Here is a 22871-nt window from a genome sequence, read left to right on the forward strand (position 1 = left end):
CTGGACGAACCCCCCCCAAATTTTCAAGGGCTGCTCAGAAACAAAATGTGCCATTTTCCTGAAAATTTCAGCCGATTCCGTCCACAAACGCCAAAGTTATTAGACATAGAATTTTCAAAAAACCCATAGAGAAAAAATCCTAACTATATATACCTACTGGCGACCGCCAGTAGGTAATATATCATATTCACCAAAATACGCGGCACTCACAGAAAGATATATTCAGGGAAAGTTATTTATTTTTGGAAAGCTCAACCATATATATATATGCACTTCAATCCTTCCCCGCGAAGAGATGGACATCCAGCCACACCAACGGAGCTTGAATTCACAATTGTTTATTGTTTGCACAAACGAAGAAGACAGGTTTTGAACTACATCGATCTGGGTCACATGACCTCAGTATACCGGAAACAAGAAAAAATACCATGTTACACAGGACGGGTCAGACTGAAATAAACAATACAGTGCACATTTCTATCTTCCTGTTTTTTATTAATTCATTCCGTTTTGTCAAGGACAAGTTATGCTTCACATACTTGGTAACTCTACATCATGATATTTTTAAAATGCATGTTATAAGATATGAGATATAGATAGATAGATAGATAGATAGATAGATAGATAGATAGATAGATAGATAGATAGATAGATAGATAGATAGATAGATAGATAGATAGATAGATAGATAGATAGATAGATAGATAGATAGATAGATAGATAGATAGATAATGTAGAAAAGTGGAATATTAGGTGATATGGCTGGGTAGCCTCACCATGTATTATTAGGACAATATAATAAAGATGGTCCTTGGATTCATACTAATAAATCCTTAGCCCAGTCCTCGCAAAGTGGCAAAGAACAGTCAGGCTTTGCTAGAGGAAAATGTGTTAAGCATTTCAGAGTCCCAACATGGATGATAAGTAATTGACATGACTCAGGAGAAACGCAACACCAATGAATAACCTTTTCCATGCGCCGGACAGCTGGTGGCCATCCAACGTCACAGTGGGCGTGGGCGGAGGACAGCCGCCGGCTGTCCAAACTGCGCAAGTGCAATTTTTTTCAGCACCACGGTGGAATGTCCGCCGCAGCAAAGCGTTTAAAAAGTGAGGGTATTTTTATCTTAATTTAGACACCAAAATGAATGTAATAGCATGCTTATAACCAGATTTAAACATTTTTAAGGCAATATTAAATCAGTGCAGTAAAATATGTAGCCAAAATAACATCACAGTCAACTGCAAAAATCCACTAGTGACAATCGGTCACTTGCAGGTTGAGTTACTTGGAACCCTTATAGGGTTATGGTCATGCGGGCCACAGGACTAGGCCACATCTGTCAAATTAATTTGACCCAGCCCTTGGAGTCCGGGTGCAGAGTTGTTCTGGCTTTCCTTGGTGCCAAACGGGTGCTATAGGTGGTGCTGGTTTTACAGCTTACACGGTGCTGCAAGAAACAAAATGCAAAACCACAACAGGTACATAGCTGCTGATATTCGAAAATGGTTGCACGGTGTTCTCTGTAACTGCAGAGTCAAGTGTGGGAGTTAGTTACTGGATTGGTGACCAACAAGCCATGGTAGAAGTAAGCACACGGAATAGTGTCTTAAGCCTTACTTGGTCAGAGGGAGTAACAGAGCATCCTGAAACTCCGGGGCATGCGAGACTACAACTCCTAAAATGCACTGCTCCACCTTGCTTTGGATGATTCCTTGGAGGCATGATGGCCTGCAGTTTTTGGGATCCCGTGACTGTTTTTATCTGCAGTTTGCAAGGGACTACTGCCACTAGTCCGAGGGAGACTGAGGGTGCTTCTATCTTCCACAAGGGTCCCTTTCTTCAGGAGTGTTGAGTCTTGGCCAAGGACAAGGGTTGTTCACCAAATTTCAAGCCTGTTGCCTTAGAGACAAAGTATCCCTCTTTTGCTTTCACTGGTGGGTGAAATCCTGTTTCCAGCGACTGGAGGTTCTGGTGTCAGGGGGTCACTTTAATCCTAGATTTAGGGGAGTTAGAGGTGTGGGAGCTATTAGCCAATTTGCAGCTAGTCCCTGCAGCTAATCCTACCCTGAGGTGCCAACATCCTGTGGTGTAGCTCACCTTTCACCCAGAACCCACTATTTCTGTCCTCCTAAAGATGGCAGAATTGAATTTTAGGTGTACAGATCCAACTGCCCACCCTAGAGGTATGGCCAGCTTTCCCGGGGGTGTACACCTCTTGTATAGCTTGTTTCCCACCAAGTCCGGATGCAAGCAGGCCTGGGGCAGGGGGAGGGCTGTTTTCACCTCAGGGGGACAGCCCAGATGCATATCAGAGGCGGGGCAGCCTTTGAAGCCCAATGCTCTGATGTGCCAATTCACTAGCCTGCTAGGGAGGATTGAGGTGTGCTGCTCAGCCTTTATTTCTTACTCCTGGAAGTGATCACTCTGCTGGGCAAGAGCTCAGAATTCTGTCTTGGTGGCAGGAGGTGCGGAAAAGCACAGGTTGGTCAGCCAGAGCACCAGAATTCATAGAAATTCAGCAGGACTACCATCTCCTGCATAATAACTAGGGGTAGGCTGAATTTGCATAGTCGCTCTAGGCAAAGCTCTGCGAAACGGTAAAAAATCTCACCTAGCACGCAAAAGTTCTACAAACACGCAGAATTGCTTGTTCTGCCCGTTCGCGATGCTTTTTTCCTGTTTGCGAATGCTGTTTGCGTGCTCGGGGAGAAATATCTCAGGAACACGCATTTTGAAAGCGTGAACAAGCAAAAAATTCTGCGAAGACGCAGATCGCAACATTTTTGTCAATTCCGCGTTCTCCGCGGAACACAAAATTACCCAAATTCGGCAAATTCCGCAAGCGGAACGGACTTTACTGCCAAGGCCTAGTCCACATAGTGATCTTCCCAGTGAAGAAGTAATTCTCTTGGGCCCAGGCCACCTCCTTCTCCCACCACCCCATAAGCAGATTTACATACATGGGGGCAAAGGAGATACCCATCGCCGAACCCTGTTGCTTCGAGTAATACTTGCCATCAAAGATAAAGACTTTATGACAGAGATAATAGTTCAACATTTCCAGCAGCATCTGTGTATGGTCATATCATTTTATGGGACGATCCCTCAAAAAGTATTCACATGCCAAGTTGACTTTCTCATGCTCGATTGGTGTATATAAGGAAACTACGTCCAATGTGACCAATATATATCCCTGTTTCCAAGGGTTTTGATCTAATCTCCTCAAAAAGTCAGTGCTGTCCTTTAAGTAAGATGGTAAACTTATTACATATTCCTGCGGAAACATATCCAGATTCCTAGAGCTGTTCTCTAACAGGGAGCCGACAGAGCTGACTATGGGCCTCCCTGGTGGATTCATTGTACACTTATGTATTTTTGGTAAGTGATATGTGGTAGCGATCTTTGAATTTTCCACTTTTAAGTACTGAAATACATCCCAATCCAGGAGATTAGAGTCATGCCAAACCTTTAATTTTAAATGATATTCTTTCTCCAATGCCTTCCTAGGGTTTCCAGTAAGGCAGGTATAATGTGCCCTATTGCTCAACTGTCTCCCGACTTACAAAACATAAGTATGATGATACATTAGTACGATGTTTCCCGCTTTGTCAGAGGGTTTATGATCAGTGAAGTGTTGTTTTTCAAATAATTGATTCCTGCCAATCCGTGGTGGTAAAATGCGTTTTTTGGATAATTTCTCTATTTTCTTCGGAGCTCAGTTAGATCATCTGTTACTAACTCTCGGAATAGGTCGATACGGTTACCAGTTGGCAACTGAGGGCAGAACCTACTGCATTGTTTCAAACTGCTTCCAACTTGGTGGTCTGTTTCAAAACCCATGTCCCCTAAAGTATTGCCACATGGCATTTCTCTTATAACCCCACTAGTGTTTAATACACCATTCTCAGTCGTTTGTGGGGAACTCATTATCCCACAATTGTCTATTCCAGGACCTCATTTATGAGGCCTTGCGTCAGTTTTGCGCTGCTGATGCGTCACTTTTTGTGACGCATCCGCGGCGTAAAACATGCGCCTTGTTGCGCCATATTTAAAAAGTGACGCATCTAGGTAGATGCGTCACTTTTTAAACCCCTGCGCCACATTATACCTGCGTCAGGTATAATGTATGCAGAGGGGGCGTTCCCCCGCAAAAAGCCTCATAATAGTGATGCAGTGAAATCTATGAGATTTCACTGCGTCACTTTTAGGACGCTGTTGCGTCAAAATCTTGCGCCTGCCTCACAGCAGGCGTAAGACTGACGAAAGCCCTTTCACATGGGGCTTTCCCCATGTGAAAGGACGCATTGCTGGAGTTGCGTCACTTTTGTGACACACTCCAGCAATGCGTCACTTTTGCGCTTACAGATACGTCAGAAATACTGACGTATCTGTAACTCCTTGCGACATGATGCGTCATACATTAAATATGACGCATCATTGGTGTCGCAAGGAGTGCGCCTTGAAAAGTGACGCATCGCTGTTTTCATAAATAAGGCCACATGTATGTCAAGAAGATTGGGGACATCCGCAATTTTAAAAGAAGTGAGTTGTCGCTGTGCTTTATCATCATCACAGTTTTTCTTCGATTTCATCTGATGATATTTGTGAAGTGTCAATTTCCTAAGTTACTAATATAACTCTATCCTCGAGTCGGTGAAATCAGGTCATGTTGACGGACAAAAGGTCAAGGCCAAATTCAGTAACCTTTTCTGATTAGCATTTAACTTGACTGATGATGATTTGTTTACTATAAGAGGCTTCGCATTCATATCCATATTTACTAATTCTTTTTGCGGGCTTTGTTCTTCCCTCGCCCTCTTCCTCTTGCCCCTTCTTGTTCTGCAATTCCTTTTTCATAATTCTAATGTGCTGTGTCCCATGCTCCTTGCCACGTTATACGGTTAATAACCGTTCTGATTCTCCACAGATAATACTAATAGGATCTACTCACTAATCCAAGAACCAGAATGCGTCTCATCTAGCACTGGATCTGTCCAATCAAATATTCAACAATTACTTTTCACAGCAAAGAGAGAAATAAAGCAGTGGCTGCATGCCAGCACACTCATCAGATATCACAAAGTCCGAAAAATCCCTAGGGGTCTACGCATACTCCTCAAACCAACTCTGTGTAAGAACAACACTCGATTTACGGAGCAATGGTATGGCATCCCTAATAAATGCTCATTAGATCTGATACTTTTAATAGTTGAAGAACTCTCAAAACTGCTAGAAGAACTAGAAAGTGAGGTTTCACAACTCAAACAAGAACTCAGTGCAAAATCATCCAGCGAAGAATGGGCCAAAACATTAGAAGACATCAATTCTCAACCAGACAAATGTAGCAAGGAAATTAATGAAAAAAAACGTAGGAAGTTTAAACAAGACACGGTCGACTACAAATTAGGAGAGGTTTATAATTAGTACAAAATATATGCAACTAGAAGACAACAACGGGCATTTAATAACAGATTAACAGAAGGAGATACGTCTTCATCAGATGAATCATTACGCAAAGGATACCAACGTGGACCTCAACGCAACACCACCACAGAGAATGAGAGTCAACCCTCCACCTCAAACGCAGAAAACACTCAAACGGTTCCTTTTTTAGGGAGAGACCCGATCCAACCATAGAACCAGCAGGGCAAAGGACAAAAGAAAAGCACATACCCGTAGCCAAATCGACCAGGAGTCAGGGAACATAGTCATAAATATTTTGAAAACAGTAATAACACCATCTCAAATACAGACACTTCAAAAAGGAATGTAATTCGTTCCTACATATGAGTCTAATGAACTAGAAGCCCAAGTGAGTTTTTACAAATTCATGAGAACTTTGAGATGACATTTTTTTTTTAAGAACATTATGGAACCACAATCGAGAGAAGATCAAGGCACCTTACTAGGCTTAAAACCCAAGAGTACATTTATGGCACCACTGAGCTACAAAGTGCTTGATACTTTTGAGGCCATGGTCTAAAAAGATATACATGCTATTTTCAAGAACAAAGAACACAGAAAACTCAATTTGGCTACCCAAGAACGACACACCATTTCACAGCTTGCTGCTAATGATCAAATCAATCTATGTAAGGCAGATAAAGGAGGTGCCTTGGTAATTCTGTACACGGACTTCTATAATGAAAATCTGATGACACATGTCAGTGATGACTCATTAACATGGAACTACTTTCTAACCCGACTATGGAATTCAACAAAGTGTTGCACACCATCCTTGATCAAGCTCTACAAACGGGTACCATCACAGAACGTGATAAAAAATTCTTGTTCAAAGAACATCCTCAAACACCATATCACTACATGGTACCAAAAATCCATAAACATCCGACCAGGTCACCGTTCAGATCTATTGTTAGCACACGAAATTCTATACACGAACCGATAAGCAAATATATAGATCAACATCTTCAACCGAGTGTTCAAAAAATTACTACCTACATACAAGACACAAGGGATTTCCTAAGAAAGATCAGTAACATTAACCTTGATAAAGAGCATCACTTTGTTCTCTGTACCATCAACTTAAATTCATAGTATACCTCAATTCCTCACAATCTCGGATTACAAGCCATGGAGTCGTTTTTAGTAAACAGTGACAAAAAAGTTGATTTACAGGTACTTATAATGGAGTTAATGCAATTTACTCTACACCACAGCTATTTTACCTGGAAAGACAAATTTTACACTCAACTATCTGGAGTGGCCATGGGAAACTGTGCCGCACCAGCTTATGCTAATCTGCTTATGCACAAATTTGAACTAGAAAATATCCTATCGAACGCTCAGTGGCAAGATAATCTAACTACATACTACAGACACATCAATGATATTTTCCTGATTTAGAAAGGAACAGAAATCGAGTTACTTCCGATCATAAGGGAACTGAATCAGATAAACGACCGAATCCAGTTCACTTACAACATGAGTAAGGAACAAATCGCATTCCTTGATGACAATATTCAAATTATCAACAATGAACTAGTTACTTCAGTTTACACCAAGCCAACAGATCGCAACAACTACCTCCATTTTCATAGTTTTCATCAAATGAGTTTAAAAAAAACACCTTCCATACTCTCAGTTACTTAGAGTTAAACGCATCACATCTTCCAATATGCTGTATGAAGAAGATAGCCAGAAGATCAAAGCTAAATTCACACAAAGAAGCTATCCACAATCTATCATACAAGCAGCAGAGATCAGAGTGAAATTAAAGGAGAGAAAGCAATTACTAACACCTAAACTCACGACCAATGCTACGGGGATACGACCTGTTTTTGTGTCTAAATACTCCATTCAAACTACTTAAATCAAACACGCCATCTGCATACACTGGTAGCTGCTCCAAACAGAAAATGACTTCAACAACATATTTCAAGCTCATCCTATTTTCGCTTACCAATGCATTAAAAATCTCAAACAATTGCTAAATAAGAAACCGCAAGTTCCAGGTCTAACCTACAACGGGACAGTTCCAAGTCACAATTGTGGAAACTGTAACAGCATTATCAAAGGCAACACATTAACTCATCCCACCCAAGGTACCCCCATCAAATTGAAAGTAAATGCCACGTACGATACCGCCAACATTGTATATCTACTTAAAAGTCCATGTGGGTTACCGTACGTGGGCAAAACGGAACGCATGATTAAAACAAGACTCACAGAAAACACAGAAGTAACATATGGACTAAAAATATGAAATCATGTGTAGCTACCCTTCACAAAAATGAACCACAATGTCAGACAATTATGGTTCTTGGTGCTTGAACAAATCAGGGATATTGAAGGAAGAGACAATAAAAAATTCTTGTTGCAACGCGAACTTTATTGGATACACAGATTGAATGCTCTCCACCCGAAAGGGCTTAATGAAAGACTCTAATTTAGTTGCTTTCTATAACATCTCTTTACCTGCATTGTTGTGCATTGTTTAACGTTTTGATTTTTGACCTTCCTTATTATTTTCCAATGAAAGACTCTAATTAAGTTCGTTTCCTTAACATCACCCCTACTGTCATGTATTGACTTCTGACCTTTCCTTGAATTCTCATCTCTTGACTGTGTCTCGCATTGTCTTCTTTCCTTTCTTTTTGTTCCTTTTCTTCAGCCCTATTCCCCTTTTCTTTTTAATCTTTTAATTTCTCCTGTTTCTGATGTACATACGTATGTTCCACTTTTTCTATAATTTTTTATATATATATTTCGTTGCTGTAATTCACCCACACTGTTCACACACTTCTTCATTGATTATCTAATCTCTGTCATTCATCTTTTTTCTGTGTCCTAACCCACTTTACTGCTACTTTCCTCGCACTGCTCACTGCGCGGGTCGTCTGTTTTCTATTTTCAATCATTCTTGGGTTACACTTCCGGTTGATGGGCTTATACTTCCTGTGTCACCAATCGCTTCCCTATCTCCCTGGTGGCGTTTTCCGATTACTTGTACGCTTTGGACACTACGGGTCACAGCTTACAGGTATGCCTGATCAAAGAGTTCTATCCTCGTCTTTTTAATCTTAATCCATGTTTATTTATGTAAACTCATTGCACTGGTGTCCTTTTTCGTTTAGTCTTCAGAGCTAACGGTATGCACGTCGGACCAGTACTATCCGCACCGTTTTTACTCCTTTCACGCTCACACAGTTTTTAACACGTCAGACCTTAATCACACAGCACTTACCAAGTCGTCAGCACCTAATAATTAATGATTGGATTCTAGTGTATGTACATCTCACATTTTCCTTTTTACTCTTTCAGTCCATGAGGCTGGTTAACCTGTTATTAACACACACAATCCCAATATTTTCATACACCCGTTCTCTTTTCTTTTGGAATTCACGCGCATTCTGTATACGCTTCGTTCTTGAACATATTGCTTTCTCTCATTTTTCAGAAAATTCCTCCTGAAGAAGGGCAAACAGCCCGAAATGCATCGGGGATATCTAAAATGTGCTGACCTGACAAGCCATTTGCAATGTGCTAAGATGTTTTCACTATCTTTGGAATATACAAAACTCTGATTGAACAAATTTCATATGACTTAATATGAAAGGATAAAATTCATGAATAAACCCAAGATCATTGGAAATGATAAACTTTTCATCTGAATTTTTGAAAATGATCCTTATCGTTCTGGAGTGCTTTAGATTCAAACCCTTCCAGTGGAAGGGTATACTCTGCATTCCAAATAACCGCAAATCTCAGTGAAAATCTACTTTATCACTTGAGGTTTCATCTGCACTTGATCCAGCTTCAGAACTCAATTCACCCTCACTCTGATTGTTTTTAATCTGGGGACCCACTTTGTCCTTTGCCCTCAGACGGTCAAATTTTCTTCCAAATGTAACATAGATAAAATATATAGAACTTTGAATATGGTACTAGTCACACACACACACACACAACCACACACACACACACACACACACATATATATATATCTATAATTAAAATCAAAATAATTAAATTCATGGAACAGTATTTTCTATTGGAAGTTATTTTAAGTTCCAGCCTCCATTAATTTCTATGGGAGTGTGATAAAGTACCTGTGAGTGGCCTTGTGTGGTGCTTGACTTACTCCAAGGCTGGGCTGTAGTATGTCTATGACTTAATTTTGGCCTTTTGAACTGTAGTTTAGAATTGCAGTTTGTGACTAGCAATGGGCTTACTGTTTTGTGGGTTGGTGTTTGTATTATCATCTACTCCCCAAAACCCAGCTTGAGCACCACCTAACCCCCACCAATTTTACAGTAATTAATCCCCTTTGTCAATCCACTTCCCAGGCCCTGGCCACATGTTTTTTCTACAAAAACTTATATTTACATGTCTAGAGATCTGCAAAACTTTGATAGAGATCACCATATAGAAAAGATAGGAGAGGTGGAGGAGGAGACTTTAGCCCATAGGAGAGAAAATGACGTTTTTACAACCATGAAGAACTTTCAGCAGTATTTGCTGCATGTGTGAATTTTCCAGTGAAGGTCTTTTTTGGCTTCATAGAAGGCTTTGCGGTATCCAGTCCATGCATGCTTGAAGGGTTGGGGCATTTCAAGCATTCGTATTATTTTTGCCCATACTCTTTTTTAATGTTGAGTGGGTTTGTGAGACAATGAATCCTGACTACTTTCAAAGTGTTTGACCTATTGTGGGAATGAACTTTTAACCACTGTCTGACATATTTTATTTGTGAAAGTCTTGAGGAGAGATTTGGGTTGGGCTGTTACGTTGAAATTGTTGAGGTTGTTTTCTGCACTCGATCTGAATGTGTTTGGGTCATTTTCTCATGAGCAGAAGTAAATAGTTTGCGGAAATGTTGTTGATATGTGGGCTATGGTAAAGAATGCTGGGGATGACTTTTGGTATATGAAGACCTCGTAGGCATGACTTTTACATTTAGACTGCTGCAGAGGGCAAGACATTGTTTGAAGAGGGAATAGACTTGTCTCTAAGCCAGAAGCCAAAATCTTCTGGGATGAAAACATGGTTGGATATGATGAGAATTGTAAGAGTAGTGATGATAAGAGTTGCATGCCCTTCTTTGTATGACTTAATGGGAGATACAATTTTTTGGGACGGGCTCTATTCTGGCTCCTATGATTTCAAAAGAGTCGTCAGTTGTTGCTGGAGGCGAATGGTTCTATTATGATTTGATTTTACTGAATTGTAACTACAACTTGCCTCTTACAGAGAGTTTGGTCTTATGTACAAGGTCCATAAAATTGTGGCCTTCAGGACAACATAAAAAGTAATAGACCTGAAATAAATCCAGGAGAGTGCACTGACCACTGATTTAGAGAATATTAAAATGGACTTATATTACTTAGAAGATCTCAGCCTCAAGCATGGGACCTCTCTTTAACTGGCTCTACCATCCCCCTAAAATGTTTATCATTAAGTAACTGATGAGTGTTATGTTATGTTATGTTATAGGGGGTGCTTCTATAGCGCACGGCTACTCCGAGGAGTGTCCCGGCGCTGTCGGAGCCTCACAGGTCCAGAGTGGAGAAAAGAAAAAGAAAAGGGCGAGTGAACAAAGCATGGCTAAGAGGGGGCGGTCTTATTGTGTAAAAAGCAGAGTTTTCAGATCTTTCAGAAGATCTTTCAGAAGTTCCAGCCTCCATTAATTTCTATGGGAGTGTGATAAAGTACCTGTGAGTGGCCTTGTGTGGTGCTTGACTTACTCCAAGGCTGGGCTGTAGTATGTCTATGACTTAATTTTGGCCTTTTGAACTGTAGTTTAGAATTGCAGTTTGTGACTAGTAATGGGCTTACTGTTTTGTGGGTTGGTTTTTGTATTATCATCTACTCCCCAAAACCCAGCTTGAGCACCACCTAACCCCCACCAATTTTACAGTAAGTAATCCCCTTTGTCAATCCACTTCCCAGGCCCTGGCCACATGTTTGTTCTACAAAAACTTATATTTACATGTCTAGAGATATGCAAAACTTTGATAGAGATCACCATATAGAAAAGATAGGAGAGGTGGAGGAGGAGACTTTAGCCCATAGGAGAGAAAATGACGTTTTTACAACCATGAAGAACTTTCAGCAGTATTTGCTGCATGTGTGAATTTTCCAGTGAAGGTCTTTTTTGGCTTCATAGAAGGCTTTGCGGTATCCAGTCCATGCATGTTTGAATGGTTGGGGCATTTCAAGCATTCATATTATTTTTGCCCATACTCTTTTTTAATGTTGAGTGGGTTTGTGAGACAATGAATCCTGACTACTTTCAAAGTGTTTGACCTATTGTGGGAATGAACTTTTAACCACTGTCTGACATATTTTATTTGTGAAAGTCTTGAGGAGAGATTTGGGTTGGGCTGTTACGTTGAAATTGTTGAGGTTGTTTTCTGCACTCGATCTGAATGTGTTTGGGACATTTTCTCATGAGCAGAAGTAAATAGTTTGCGGAAATGTTGTTGATATATGGGCTATGGTAAAGAATGCTGGGGATGACTTTTGGTATATGAAGACCTCGTAGGCATGACTTTTACATTTAGACTGCTGCAGAGGGCAAGACATTGTTTGAAGAGGGAATAGACTTGTCTCTAAGCCAGAAGCCAAAATCTTCTGGGATGAAAACATGGTTGGATATGATGAGAATTGTAAGAGTAGTGATGATAAGAGTTGCATGCCCTTCTTTGTATGACTTAATGGGAGATACAATTCTTTTGGACGGGCTCTATTCTGGCTCCTATGATTTCAAAAGAGTCGTCAGTTGTTGCTGGAGGCGAGTGGTTCTATTATGATTTGATTTTACTGAATTGTAACTACAACTTGCCTCTTACAGAGAGTTTGGTCTTATGTACAAGGTCCATAAAATTGTGGCCTTCAGGACAACATAAAAAGTAATAGACCTGAAATAAATCCAGGAGAGTGCACTGACCACTGATTTAGAGAATATTAAAATGGACTTATATTACTTAGAAGATCTCAGCCTCAAGCATGGGACCTCTCTTTAACTGGCTCTACCATCCCCCTAAAATGTTTATCATTAAGTAACTGATGAGTGTTATGTTATGTTATAGGGGGTGCTTCTATAGCCCACGGCTACTCCGAGGAGTGTCCCGGCGCTGTCGGAGCCTCACAGGTCCAGAGTGGAGAAAAGAAAAAGAAAAGGGCGAGTGAACAAAGCGTGGCTAAGAGGGGGCGGTCTTATTGTGTAAAAAGCAGAGTTTTCAGATCTTTCCTGAAGGCCAGCAGATTAGGGCTAGATCTGAGAGAGAGAGGAAGGTCGTTCCACAGTCGGGGGGCAAGATGTTTGAAAGAGCGTCCCCCACAGCGTGCCCGACGGACCAACGGCGTGACTGCCCTGGCCTGGGTTGAAGAGCGCAGGGATCTAGAGGGGAGATAGAAGCTGATCCATTTCTGGAGATATCGGGCACCTATGCCATGAAGGGCCTTGAAGGCGATGGTCAGGGCCTTGAAAGTGATCCGCTTCTTTATGGGCAGCCAGTGAAGGGTTCTGAGGAGCTCACTGGCCCTGGCTCTCCTAGTAAGGCCAAATATGGCACGGGCCGCAGAGTTCTGCACCACCTGGAGACGCGATAAAAGATATTCCGGCAGTCCTAGGTACAGAACATTGGAGTAGTCCAGGCGCGAGCCGATCAGGGCCTGCACTGTCATCTTTCTATGCTCCAAGGATAGGAGCGGCAAGAACTTCCTCAGCATCTTCAGGAACGCAAAACATCTGCCGGCCAGGCCGGAAACGTGGGCCCTAAAGGAGAGGCAGTTGTCGATCTGAATGCCCAGGTTTTTTGCAGCCCCAGAGTCGCTGTCAGGAGGGAACATGGTGGAAGGCCACCACTCTTTCCATCTGGGGTCTGCTGGGCAGCCGAAGAAAAGCACTTCGGACTTATCGGAGTTACATTTGAGGCTGTGACGACTGAACCAGTCGAACACAGCCCCCAGGCAGCCCCGAATAGCTGCTCCATCAAAGTCCTGGCCCCTGTCACAGGTGAACAGGAGTTGCGTGTCGTCAGCGTACGACACTATCTGGGCCCCAAAATCTTCCGCGAGTGCCGCCAGAGGGGTCATATAAATGTTGAAGAGCGAAGGGCTCAAAATCGAGCCCTGCGGCACTCCGACCTCCAAAGGTGGCATCGCGGCAGAGAAAGGTGGGGCCCAGATAGTTTGCTGGCGGTTGGAGAGGAACGACCTAAACCAACTAAACACCGTCCCCCTTAGACCCACCTCCCAGAGTCTAGATAGGAGGCGGTCGTGGGGGACGGTGTCGAAGGCAGCAGAGAGGTCGAGCATCACCAGCATAGTTTTTCCACCCCTGTCCAAGGTTTCTTTGATCACTTCGGTGACCTCAAGCAGAGCTGTTTCGGCTGTTCAAAGCAGGATGCCTGATATTAGGTCTGCTGTATTGGGGAGGCTACCATAGTTTAGTCTCCTCACTATGCTGACTGGTGGTCAGGCGCAGTCCACGATGTGAACGGACAACACCCTGATCTTACAAAAATCAGTCTCATAGGAGTTTGGTCAGGGCCACCAACATTTTTAATGAAGGCCGCCAAGGCATATTGTGTGAGTCTTGTTATGTCTTTCTAATGTGAGAGAAAGTCAGTCCCACAGATTTATCTTTTCCACTGCAGAGGGTTCTAATCTGGATGCAACCAATGTGTTTGTTAAATGTGTGTCGGGTTGCATCACAGACTGAAATGTAGGGAATATGCTACCACACGTTTGAGAGAGATGATTTCCTATTATGTCTTAGGTGCCTGCAGTTCACTGTTACTGGGTACAATGTATTTGGGGACTTTAGGCAGTGGGTGTGTTAAGAATTACAACATTACCAGGTGAGGTGGGCAAGATGTGTATTAGAGGCAAGTTATTAATTCAAGAGAGAAAGGTGTTGTGCACACTACTGTAATACCACACTCTGCCTTTACCCTTACACCCAGAGCTGTGATCATACCTGCATCTTGTGTGCATCGTCCTGTGTCCATGTCGCTCGTGGCCAGTATGGTCTGCAAGACACATATGAGTAAGAGAGACAATGTTGAATGTCGGTGGTTGAAAAATACCTCATACTTTCGAGAAAAAAGAGGATGGCAACAAAGAGCAAGAACTATGTTAGTGGATGACTAGCCCATGGTGAGCGAAGAGGGATTATTCTTCAGAATTTTGCTTGGAAAATGACAATGGGGCAATGGACACTTGAGATCAAAATACTGGCTCACAAAGTCAAGATCTGCAACTATTTACCTGCAGCAGTTGCTACTTATGATTGTGATGACTTTGCAAGAGGAACAGGTTTTTGCACAGCAGTAATTGACATATAAGGTTTGGGGAAGTGAGAAGAAAAAGCTTTTAGGGTAAACACCCAATAAAAGCATACCGTTGTGGGTATTGGCAAACACTTGCAATGCCTCTCCCACACTACTGTGCAATTTTACTGTACCATTTCATTCAACCATCTCTGATACATCTAATAAAGAACCCTTATGGGTCATTCTTATAAATTAAAATTATGAGGACATTACCTTCTACCATAGTGTGCAGAATAGAGTAAGCTTAAGGTAATGCAGGCATGTAATGATGCAGCAGATGACTGCAGTATCACAATTTTAATTTAGTTTATTATTTTTAGAGAATTCAGACTTATTATTTTTGTAAGTTATCTATTAGGGCTTTACGGTGCACTGGAGAGTCCAAGTAGTTGTAACATTTACTTACAAATCTATTTAGTGCTAGTAGAAATTTCACAGTAAGTATCTGTTCTGCCCAGTAGTAGTTTGTAAATGTGGGGCACGAGAAACTTGCTTCCTCAACCAGACTAATCAGCTTCCTCCTGGGAATTTTGGATACATTTTTTTTGCCAGAAGAAAGCATCAATTCTCAATTTAGGTTTTGTAAAGGAGATGCCAGGCTGAACAAAGGACAATAACATATATAAAAGGACCGATTTTAGATAGTTAACACTAGCAATCAGAAGAGATGGTAGATTTTTGTTGTGGTGCAGTAAATTCGTAATTTCTTCCCATTTTTCCTATGAAGTAAAAGATTAGAGGTTTACATTTTGAGGCACAATAATCCATTGCATTATCCTTGCTGAGAAATGGCACGTTTTGGTGAAGCAGGAAAATCCTGAATAATTTGTTTTCTTGTTTTATAAAACATTAATTTGTACCCTGTGAATTGAGCAAATCTATTAACGATACGTGTCACCTGTGTGACACATCCCAGCTACTGCTTGTAAAAATCAAGAGATTATCTGCATATTGAACACCTGCAGATAGAAAATCACAAGGCACAAATGGAGGGATGTCGAGTAACCTAGAAAAAGGAATGTAAAAGAATGAAATGATATGTTATGAGATGACTTAAAATAAATTACCAATTGATTTACAAACTTATCAGGAGGACATCTATGCGTTCATTAAAAATAAACAGGTAACCTACTTGTACAGCAGTCCTATATTAAGCAAAAAAAGCAAGTTAAGCAAAATACAAAAAGCCAAATCACATATAAGTTTGAAGAGAGTAGAAAACTGCATTTAACAACCTCTATTCTTTGCTCTATTAAGAGCCCATAGATAAAGTGCTGAAAGGTTGTCACTTTTTCCAGTTTTGCTGCTCCTGATAAGGAGGAATTAGTTACATTCTTATTGAAGGATGAAGTGGCAGATATGATTGACGTGGTAAAAAGGAAAAACCACTGAGTCCTGATGGGATTGAGGTGAAACTCTGAATACGCCCATTTATAGAAGCCTATCTGAAAATAATGGAAGTGGTGAGGAGCCCTGTTTACGTCAAAGCACAGTTATAGCTGTATTTACTAAACCTGGGACAGATCCCACTCTTGCAATTCATATCGACCTATATTTCGTCTATGTACAGTCAGGAAAATATTTTCAAACAGTCTTGCTAGCTTTAATACATATACTTCAGCAGGGGTTTCTGGCAAGACAACAGCTGGCTCTGGCTAACTTCGGATTTCATAGCATATATTAATTTTTACCTAAGCTGATTCCCATCCATTCATGGCGATCACAGCGATTCTGGTGGATGCAGAGATGGCACTGGGTTGCTGGAGGGGAAGGGGATACCTCTGAGGAGTTATGCACCTTATGAAAATTCACAACAGCATTTATAGGAACAAACGGATCGAATTCTGTTTGAGAGAGGAACTAGACATGGTGCATAATTTCTCCATTTCTTTTTTTTACTTGTTCATTGAGTCATTGCTTTCATTCCTTAGAGCCAATCACAAAATAGAAATAGAAAACGGTTTCTGCTAGGACATGCCAGTATGAACAAATAATTATTTACAATGTTGGGGAGTTGTTGATGCAGCCTTTCTTGGATTTCTAAAGTATAACCCTTCTGGCCCAGGTAATTTGTATGCATGAGCTGTGTGTAAGGAGATAAAGTATGAGGCTGACCGGATAGATTTAGGGTGTTTGATGATGAAGTCCAGCGTTGGGCCATTAAGGCTGGATCAATGTAGAATTTTTGGGCTAGGCATTAATTATATAAATGAATCCTATTCACAGTTTTTGTACATAAATTGATCACACATGGATATTCTTGACATCTGGCATGGAGTCAGCAATTATGGTTCACCAAGGGACGCCCCTGTCAAAGAGGGTTTCCCAGGCAACCCTCTACTGAAAGAATGACATTCAATTCTTCAAAAAAAAACATAGATGAATAAGTTAGACCTTTACAGGATCTCGGGCGAGTGATAATGTCTTTAATGGCGGTGTGTTTCTTCAATGGATGGACTTTTTCTGGTTGCTTGTTCTCTTTGCATATAATTTTCCAGGTTCAGTGGAGAACTATAACATTTAGGATTTCTTCTCAAACAATAATACAATAATGTATTTTTCTATGCCGTTTGCTGCTTCACATTTAATAAATATGAGCAAATTCAACCAGCACCTAAAACCAGACAAGCACATTAAATAGTTTAGGTGTTAGGCCATGACTGTTGTGTTAATGATTCTGAGAACAAACATGAAAAGAAAAACAGTTAGATTATTGTATCTAAAATTGTATGCTTAATGTCTTATCAAGGTAGGAGTCATCTGCATTTTCAGGTTAAAACCGAATATTGATATTTACTAAAGGTCAAATACAGTAGCCAACAGTGCTCTTCTCTTGTTTTGCAGCTTGAAGCCTGTAAAGCAGAATGAAACATGAATAGCTCAATTTGAAATTGTACCCTATAAGAGTGGACCCAAGAAGCAACTGGTTAACATTTCTGCAGATAAATTTAGTGATGCGAAGGGATCACAGAACATCACCATATCTGAGGCCTAAGTCTGTCTTATTGCGTTGGTGTCAATTGGCCGCTATGAATGTAAAATATAACCTTTTATGTAAATTTGAAATGAATGCTATTGATTCTGTTAGAAACAGTACCAAAATAAACCATGTTCATGCTTTAAAAATGTGCCTCTTTGTAATGGTTATGTCTGTGGTCAACGGTTGAAATGTGTTTCACATATCAAAGGCTAATAACAGCAGCCCACTTGAAATGTCAGAAAACTTCATTTGGCAAAGGTACATCCTGGAGCATAGATGGTGGATTGAAAATAAAACATGATTCACATGGAATTAGATTGTGGTTAAGATGGTCATTTATGCCTTTTAAAGGGTTTCTTCAGTTGTATGTGCCACTAAGCATGAGAGTGCATGTCTACATTTTCAAAAAATGGGAGAAGTAAATCATAGGCAACCACTCATCATTTAATCCTTGGTTGGAAACATTAGGGGTCTGTCAATGGTTGTTTGTTAAGTGTCTAACACAACCATAACGTCCCGTCTAAGCACATGATGGAGACATAGGAAAGCTGGAGAGTTGTCACCAGGAGAGAGGTAAAGGAGAGGAAAATACAGCTGGAATAGAGGTAATTCAATCAATAAATCAATTAAATGTTATTTTGGCAGAAATTGGAAATATTGCAAAAAGTAATTATGATGGAAGGGAGGAATACATCTACCTAGGGTAACAGTCTCCCATTACCATAATGACAACAAAACAAGGTTATCTTCAGTTACCTTTAAGAGCTATATGAGGATTCCTAATGGGGTGCCCACAGTGTGGAACTCATTCACTTTGATGATAAATGTGTCTGTCTTTTACACAAAATTCAAATAGACCTTCACACACATATTGGGGTGTCATACTTCATCATGTGGTTTGACACCCAGTCTCTGCACTAGAGCGTTGACTACATACTAGGCGTTCTGAGTCTGGCACTAGAGCTTAGGGAGGTGAAACAAACAGAGCGGGCATGAGCGACTTGACTCTATTCCTGATATGGTAACTTACTTATTCTTGAGTGTAGGCTCTGTCAAGCTTGGAGAGACAGTGAGGCCATGTAGAAGTGTGTCTTGCCCTACCCTGAAGGCTGGACCTATCAGAGTCCTTGTGCCCTGGCTGGTATGGGCCAAATATAGGGTTGGGGGTCTTTTGTCGACTCCCCCCCTCACCTGCCCCCAGCTACCTTTAATTCTTTTCCTCTTCTTTCTGAAGAACTCTTTTTGTCCCTCCTCTCTAAAATCAAGTCCGGTTCCCCATTCGATATATGCCCGGCTCACATCTTGCGGCAGATTTATACTGCCTGCCCGGCGCCCCCTCTGGGCTTCCTTAATGATTCACTGGCACGAGGGGTTGTCACTCCACCGCTAAAAGCCGCTTCTATCGTCCCTATACTGAAGAAGCCGGGAGCCGACCCCTCTGTGATGGCTAACTATCGCCCCATCTCCCTTCTCCCTTTTCTGGCGAAGGTGCTGGAGCGGCACGTTACATCTGCACTCAGCTCCTTTGCCGAGGAGAATGGGAGGCTGGCTCCATGTCAGGCGGGATTCCGGCCTAGGCACTCGACAGAGTCAGTGGTGGTGTCAGTATCAGACACCCTCAGAGAGGGTATGGACGCCGGTAGATCTCAGGCGCTGGTCCTTCTTGATTTGTCCGCCGCTTTTGACACGGTGGATCACTCCATCTTGCTTTCCCGTGTCAAGGCGGCGGGCATAGGAGGATCAGCCCTTATCTGGCTCTCGTCCTTTCTGAGGGACCGGACCCAGGCGGTCCATCTTGGGGAGTTTTCAGCTACCCCCTGCCAGGTCCAGTGCGGTGTTCCCCAGGGTTCTTCTCTCTCTCCTTTACTCTTTAATCTTTATATCGCTCCGCTCATCTTTGCTCTACAGCAACTGGAGGTCTCGGTATATAACTATGCCGATGACCTCCAGCTCATCTTTAATCTTTCTCCTACTCCTGACTCTATCTCAAATTTCCAATCTACTCTATCTTTCATCAGGGACTGGATGAACTTCAACCACCTGAAACTCAATCCCGATAAAACGGAGCTTGTGGTGACGGGTGGTTGCTCCAGTCCCTGGAACTCTCTTTTCTGGCCCCCTTCTTTTGGTTCTCCTCCCATCCCCGTTTCCTCTGTTAAGACTCTTGGTATTAAGTTAAACAATCAACTTACTATGCACTCCCAGATTGGCTCTGTGGTTTCTTCTTGCTTTCTTACTCTTCGCATCATTCGTTCTATCTCCCGTTTCTTTTCTTTCCCTGCACTTAAGCTCATTCTGTCCGCACTGGTCCTGTCCCGCCTGGACTACGGGAACATTCTGTACAATGGCATCCCTCAGTACAGCCTCCGGAAATTGCAATTAGTGCAAAACCAGGCTGCCCGCCTTGCCTTTGGTCTTCCTAAATTCCACCATACCTCTCCCCTCCTGAAGACCCTTCACTGGCTTCCGGTGCGGGAACGTGCCCTATTTAAACTAGGCTGCATGGCGTTCCAGGCCAGGACTGGCCTGGCCCCTCTATTCATATCTTCGGCCATCAAGGCCTATGTCCCTGGTAGAGACCTCCGTTCTTCGGCACAACTTCTTCTAGCTGTGCCCCGCTACCGGAAAAAGAAACAGGGTGGCACAAAATTTTCCACTCTTGCCCCCATGTTCTGGAACTCTCTCCCTTTTTATCTTAGGTCCCTCACTGATTACTCCGCCTTCCGCAAAGCCCTGAAGACTTTCTTATTCCCTCAGGCTCATCCCTAGTAATTCTGACTATTTTTCCAGCTGCCGTCTTAGTCACTGTTTTCGCTCAGTTGATTGCCTTTTACTTTAGCGCCAAGAAACCGCCTAGGTGTATGTTGCGCTCAATAAATATTTTAAACTTAAACTTGAAAAGCCCCGGTTGATCCCTTAGCATGTACTGCAAACCTAGGGGAGGGAAGAGCCATATATCTAGTGAGTCTATTGGCATGCTTTTAGGTTAGGGGCCTGGATGGGGCCTGATTTGCAGTCCCCGCTCCTTGGTATGAGTCAATGCTCACCGGCTGTTCCACAGCACTGCAGAAGAGGCCTGAAACAGGACACAGCACGTGAACACATCTGAGCTTCAATCGTCCTGTTCCTTCTCAAATATAGAGTAAAAACTTCATGGGCACAGGACAACACAACAGAGAGTTGGCATTCATCCAGGCTGACAATGGTTACACAACCGAACTGGGAGCTTGGCACTCCGTTTGCAGGATGCATGAGTTTATGACATACATATGTTATACTATTTTTAATATACAGTGTGGTCTAATCTATCTCTGTTGTGTTTGGAGGCATGCCATGTATATAGATGGGTGAACAAAAAAAAAATAGCAGGGATAACTGAGCAAGAGTCGAGGCTGGGCTCTATAGTTGGCATCAAACATCATGTGAAAATATCATGGTCACATAAAAAGTTAAACGTATTTGTTTAACACAAGGAAGCAATTCACCTTAACACATCAGATTATTTTCAACTGTGTGCACCCTGAGTTCACATATTAAAACGTGCTCTCAAATATGATTACGAAGAAAAAGGAAGTTTTGTAACATAAAACATTTGCCCATTATCACATAAGTTGGTCAAGCGAATAAGCCAGGACTGGTTCCAGGAGATCATGTTTCACATTATGTATTCTCCTAAAATGCCTTCTTCCTTCTCTCCATTTTACTGCCAAAGGTTTATGCTGTGTCCTTAATTCTTGGTACCTGATGATACAGCATGGGTGGCAGGCAGCAACAGCACAAAAGCTCTGCTCGTTTTGGGCTTGAGGGTCCAAGAGGACCTCGAGCTGAGTCAAAGCCAGGCCTCTGGCTTGAGCCTGGCTTAAACCTTAAGTGTCTTTCCCACCTCTATGAATGTAATGTAATGATAGGCTATCCTGTTTTAGGTTTAAACCTCTAATAACTGATAAAAACTCCACTGAGCGGGAAATAGCCCTCACCAGTGTAAACATATAAACACGGATAAACACCTGCACAACCACAAACTAAATGCCATTCAAAGAAAGGAAAAAGAGAGTGAAAGAGTCATTTTTATTTCTTCCTGAAGGGTCCATTACAAAGTAACTTTGTTATACAAGTTAGCAGCAAGAAAGATTGGGCTAACATCATGCTTGAGTTTCTTTGTTTAGATATATCACTAAAATATTGTTTCTTCTTCATTTTGTGGTCTTTGGTCTAAAGATGCAGGGTTTAGAATTCTATTTTAGGTCTTAATTATTTTGTAAACTGCAGAGGATCAGGAAATATCAAAATCATATTTTGACACCAGATTTAGAGAAAGCATGGAATGCAGTGTCACTTGGAATGCTGCTGCTAAAAGTTCTTACCAAGTTCAACAAAGATTGGAGTGATGTTTTTTGTATTTGCACTGATTGAGTTATGTATATGAAACAGTTGTGAGATGCACCTGTCAACATGAATACCTGAGCTGAAGTGCTTCCCTGCCACTTGCTAGATGGTATGCTGAAAGCATCTTTACAATCTTCAGAGTTAATGAAGAATGTTATTGACGTTTGTAGTCTATTCTGGTGCACTGTTTAGTTATGCACAGGAACTAAAATGCTAATATTTCTGATTTTGTCATTTGTGTGGCATCAAAGAAAGAGTCATCCCACCTGTGTCATTTAGCTAGTGATTTTCAGTCCCAGATGCCATGAATGCTATATTATCCATGTGGCGACAATTTACAGAATTTTTTGTGATGAGGCCAAAGGCAAGAAATGTGAGGATCTTCGTTCACATATTGATAGGGTTGTGAAAAAATGCACTCTACTGCACTCTTAGATTTTTACAGGAAAACATGACTGCTGCAGTGGACACAATAAAAAAACTAGAGTCTGAAACCACCCTTGACTACTAAGGGCCTGACATAGGTGGCTCATTACAGTTCGGTAAACCCGAAATTCGGTACATTTCAGGCTTACCGACCGGTACTGAGCCATTTCCAATGTAGGTGATGATTCGGTAATTACAGAATCTGTATTTACCGATTCTGTATTTACCGAATCATTATTGACCGAATCGGTAGATGGTATGTAGGAAGCAC

At 41.7% G+C, this 22871-nt stretch overlaps 1 protein-coding gene across 1 annotated transcript in view; it reads left to right on the forward strand.

Moving 5' to 3' along the window:
* LOC144768429 (protein-glutamine gamma-glutamyltransferase E-like) overlaps positions 1–17935 on the forward strand; it is a 382753-nt gene extending 364818 nt beyond the window's left edge. The window contains exon 12 of the mRNA XM_078652075.1: positions 17653–17935. Coding sequence (XP_078508201.1) covers positions 17653–17676 — 24 coding nt within the window. The 3' untranslated portion in view covers positions 17677–17935. The remainder of the gene's footprint in view (positions 1–17652) is intronic.
* The last annotated feature ends 4936 nt before the right edge of the window (positions 17936–22871 follow it).

The sequence above is a fragment of the Lissotriton helveticus genome, chromosome 7 (genome assembly GCF_964261635.1).
Source record: "Lissotriton helveticus chromosome 7, aLisHel1.1, whole genome shotgun sequence".
NCBI lineage: Eukaryota > Metazoa > Chordata > Amphibia > Caudata > Salamandridae > Lissotriton > Lissotriton helveticus.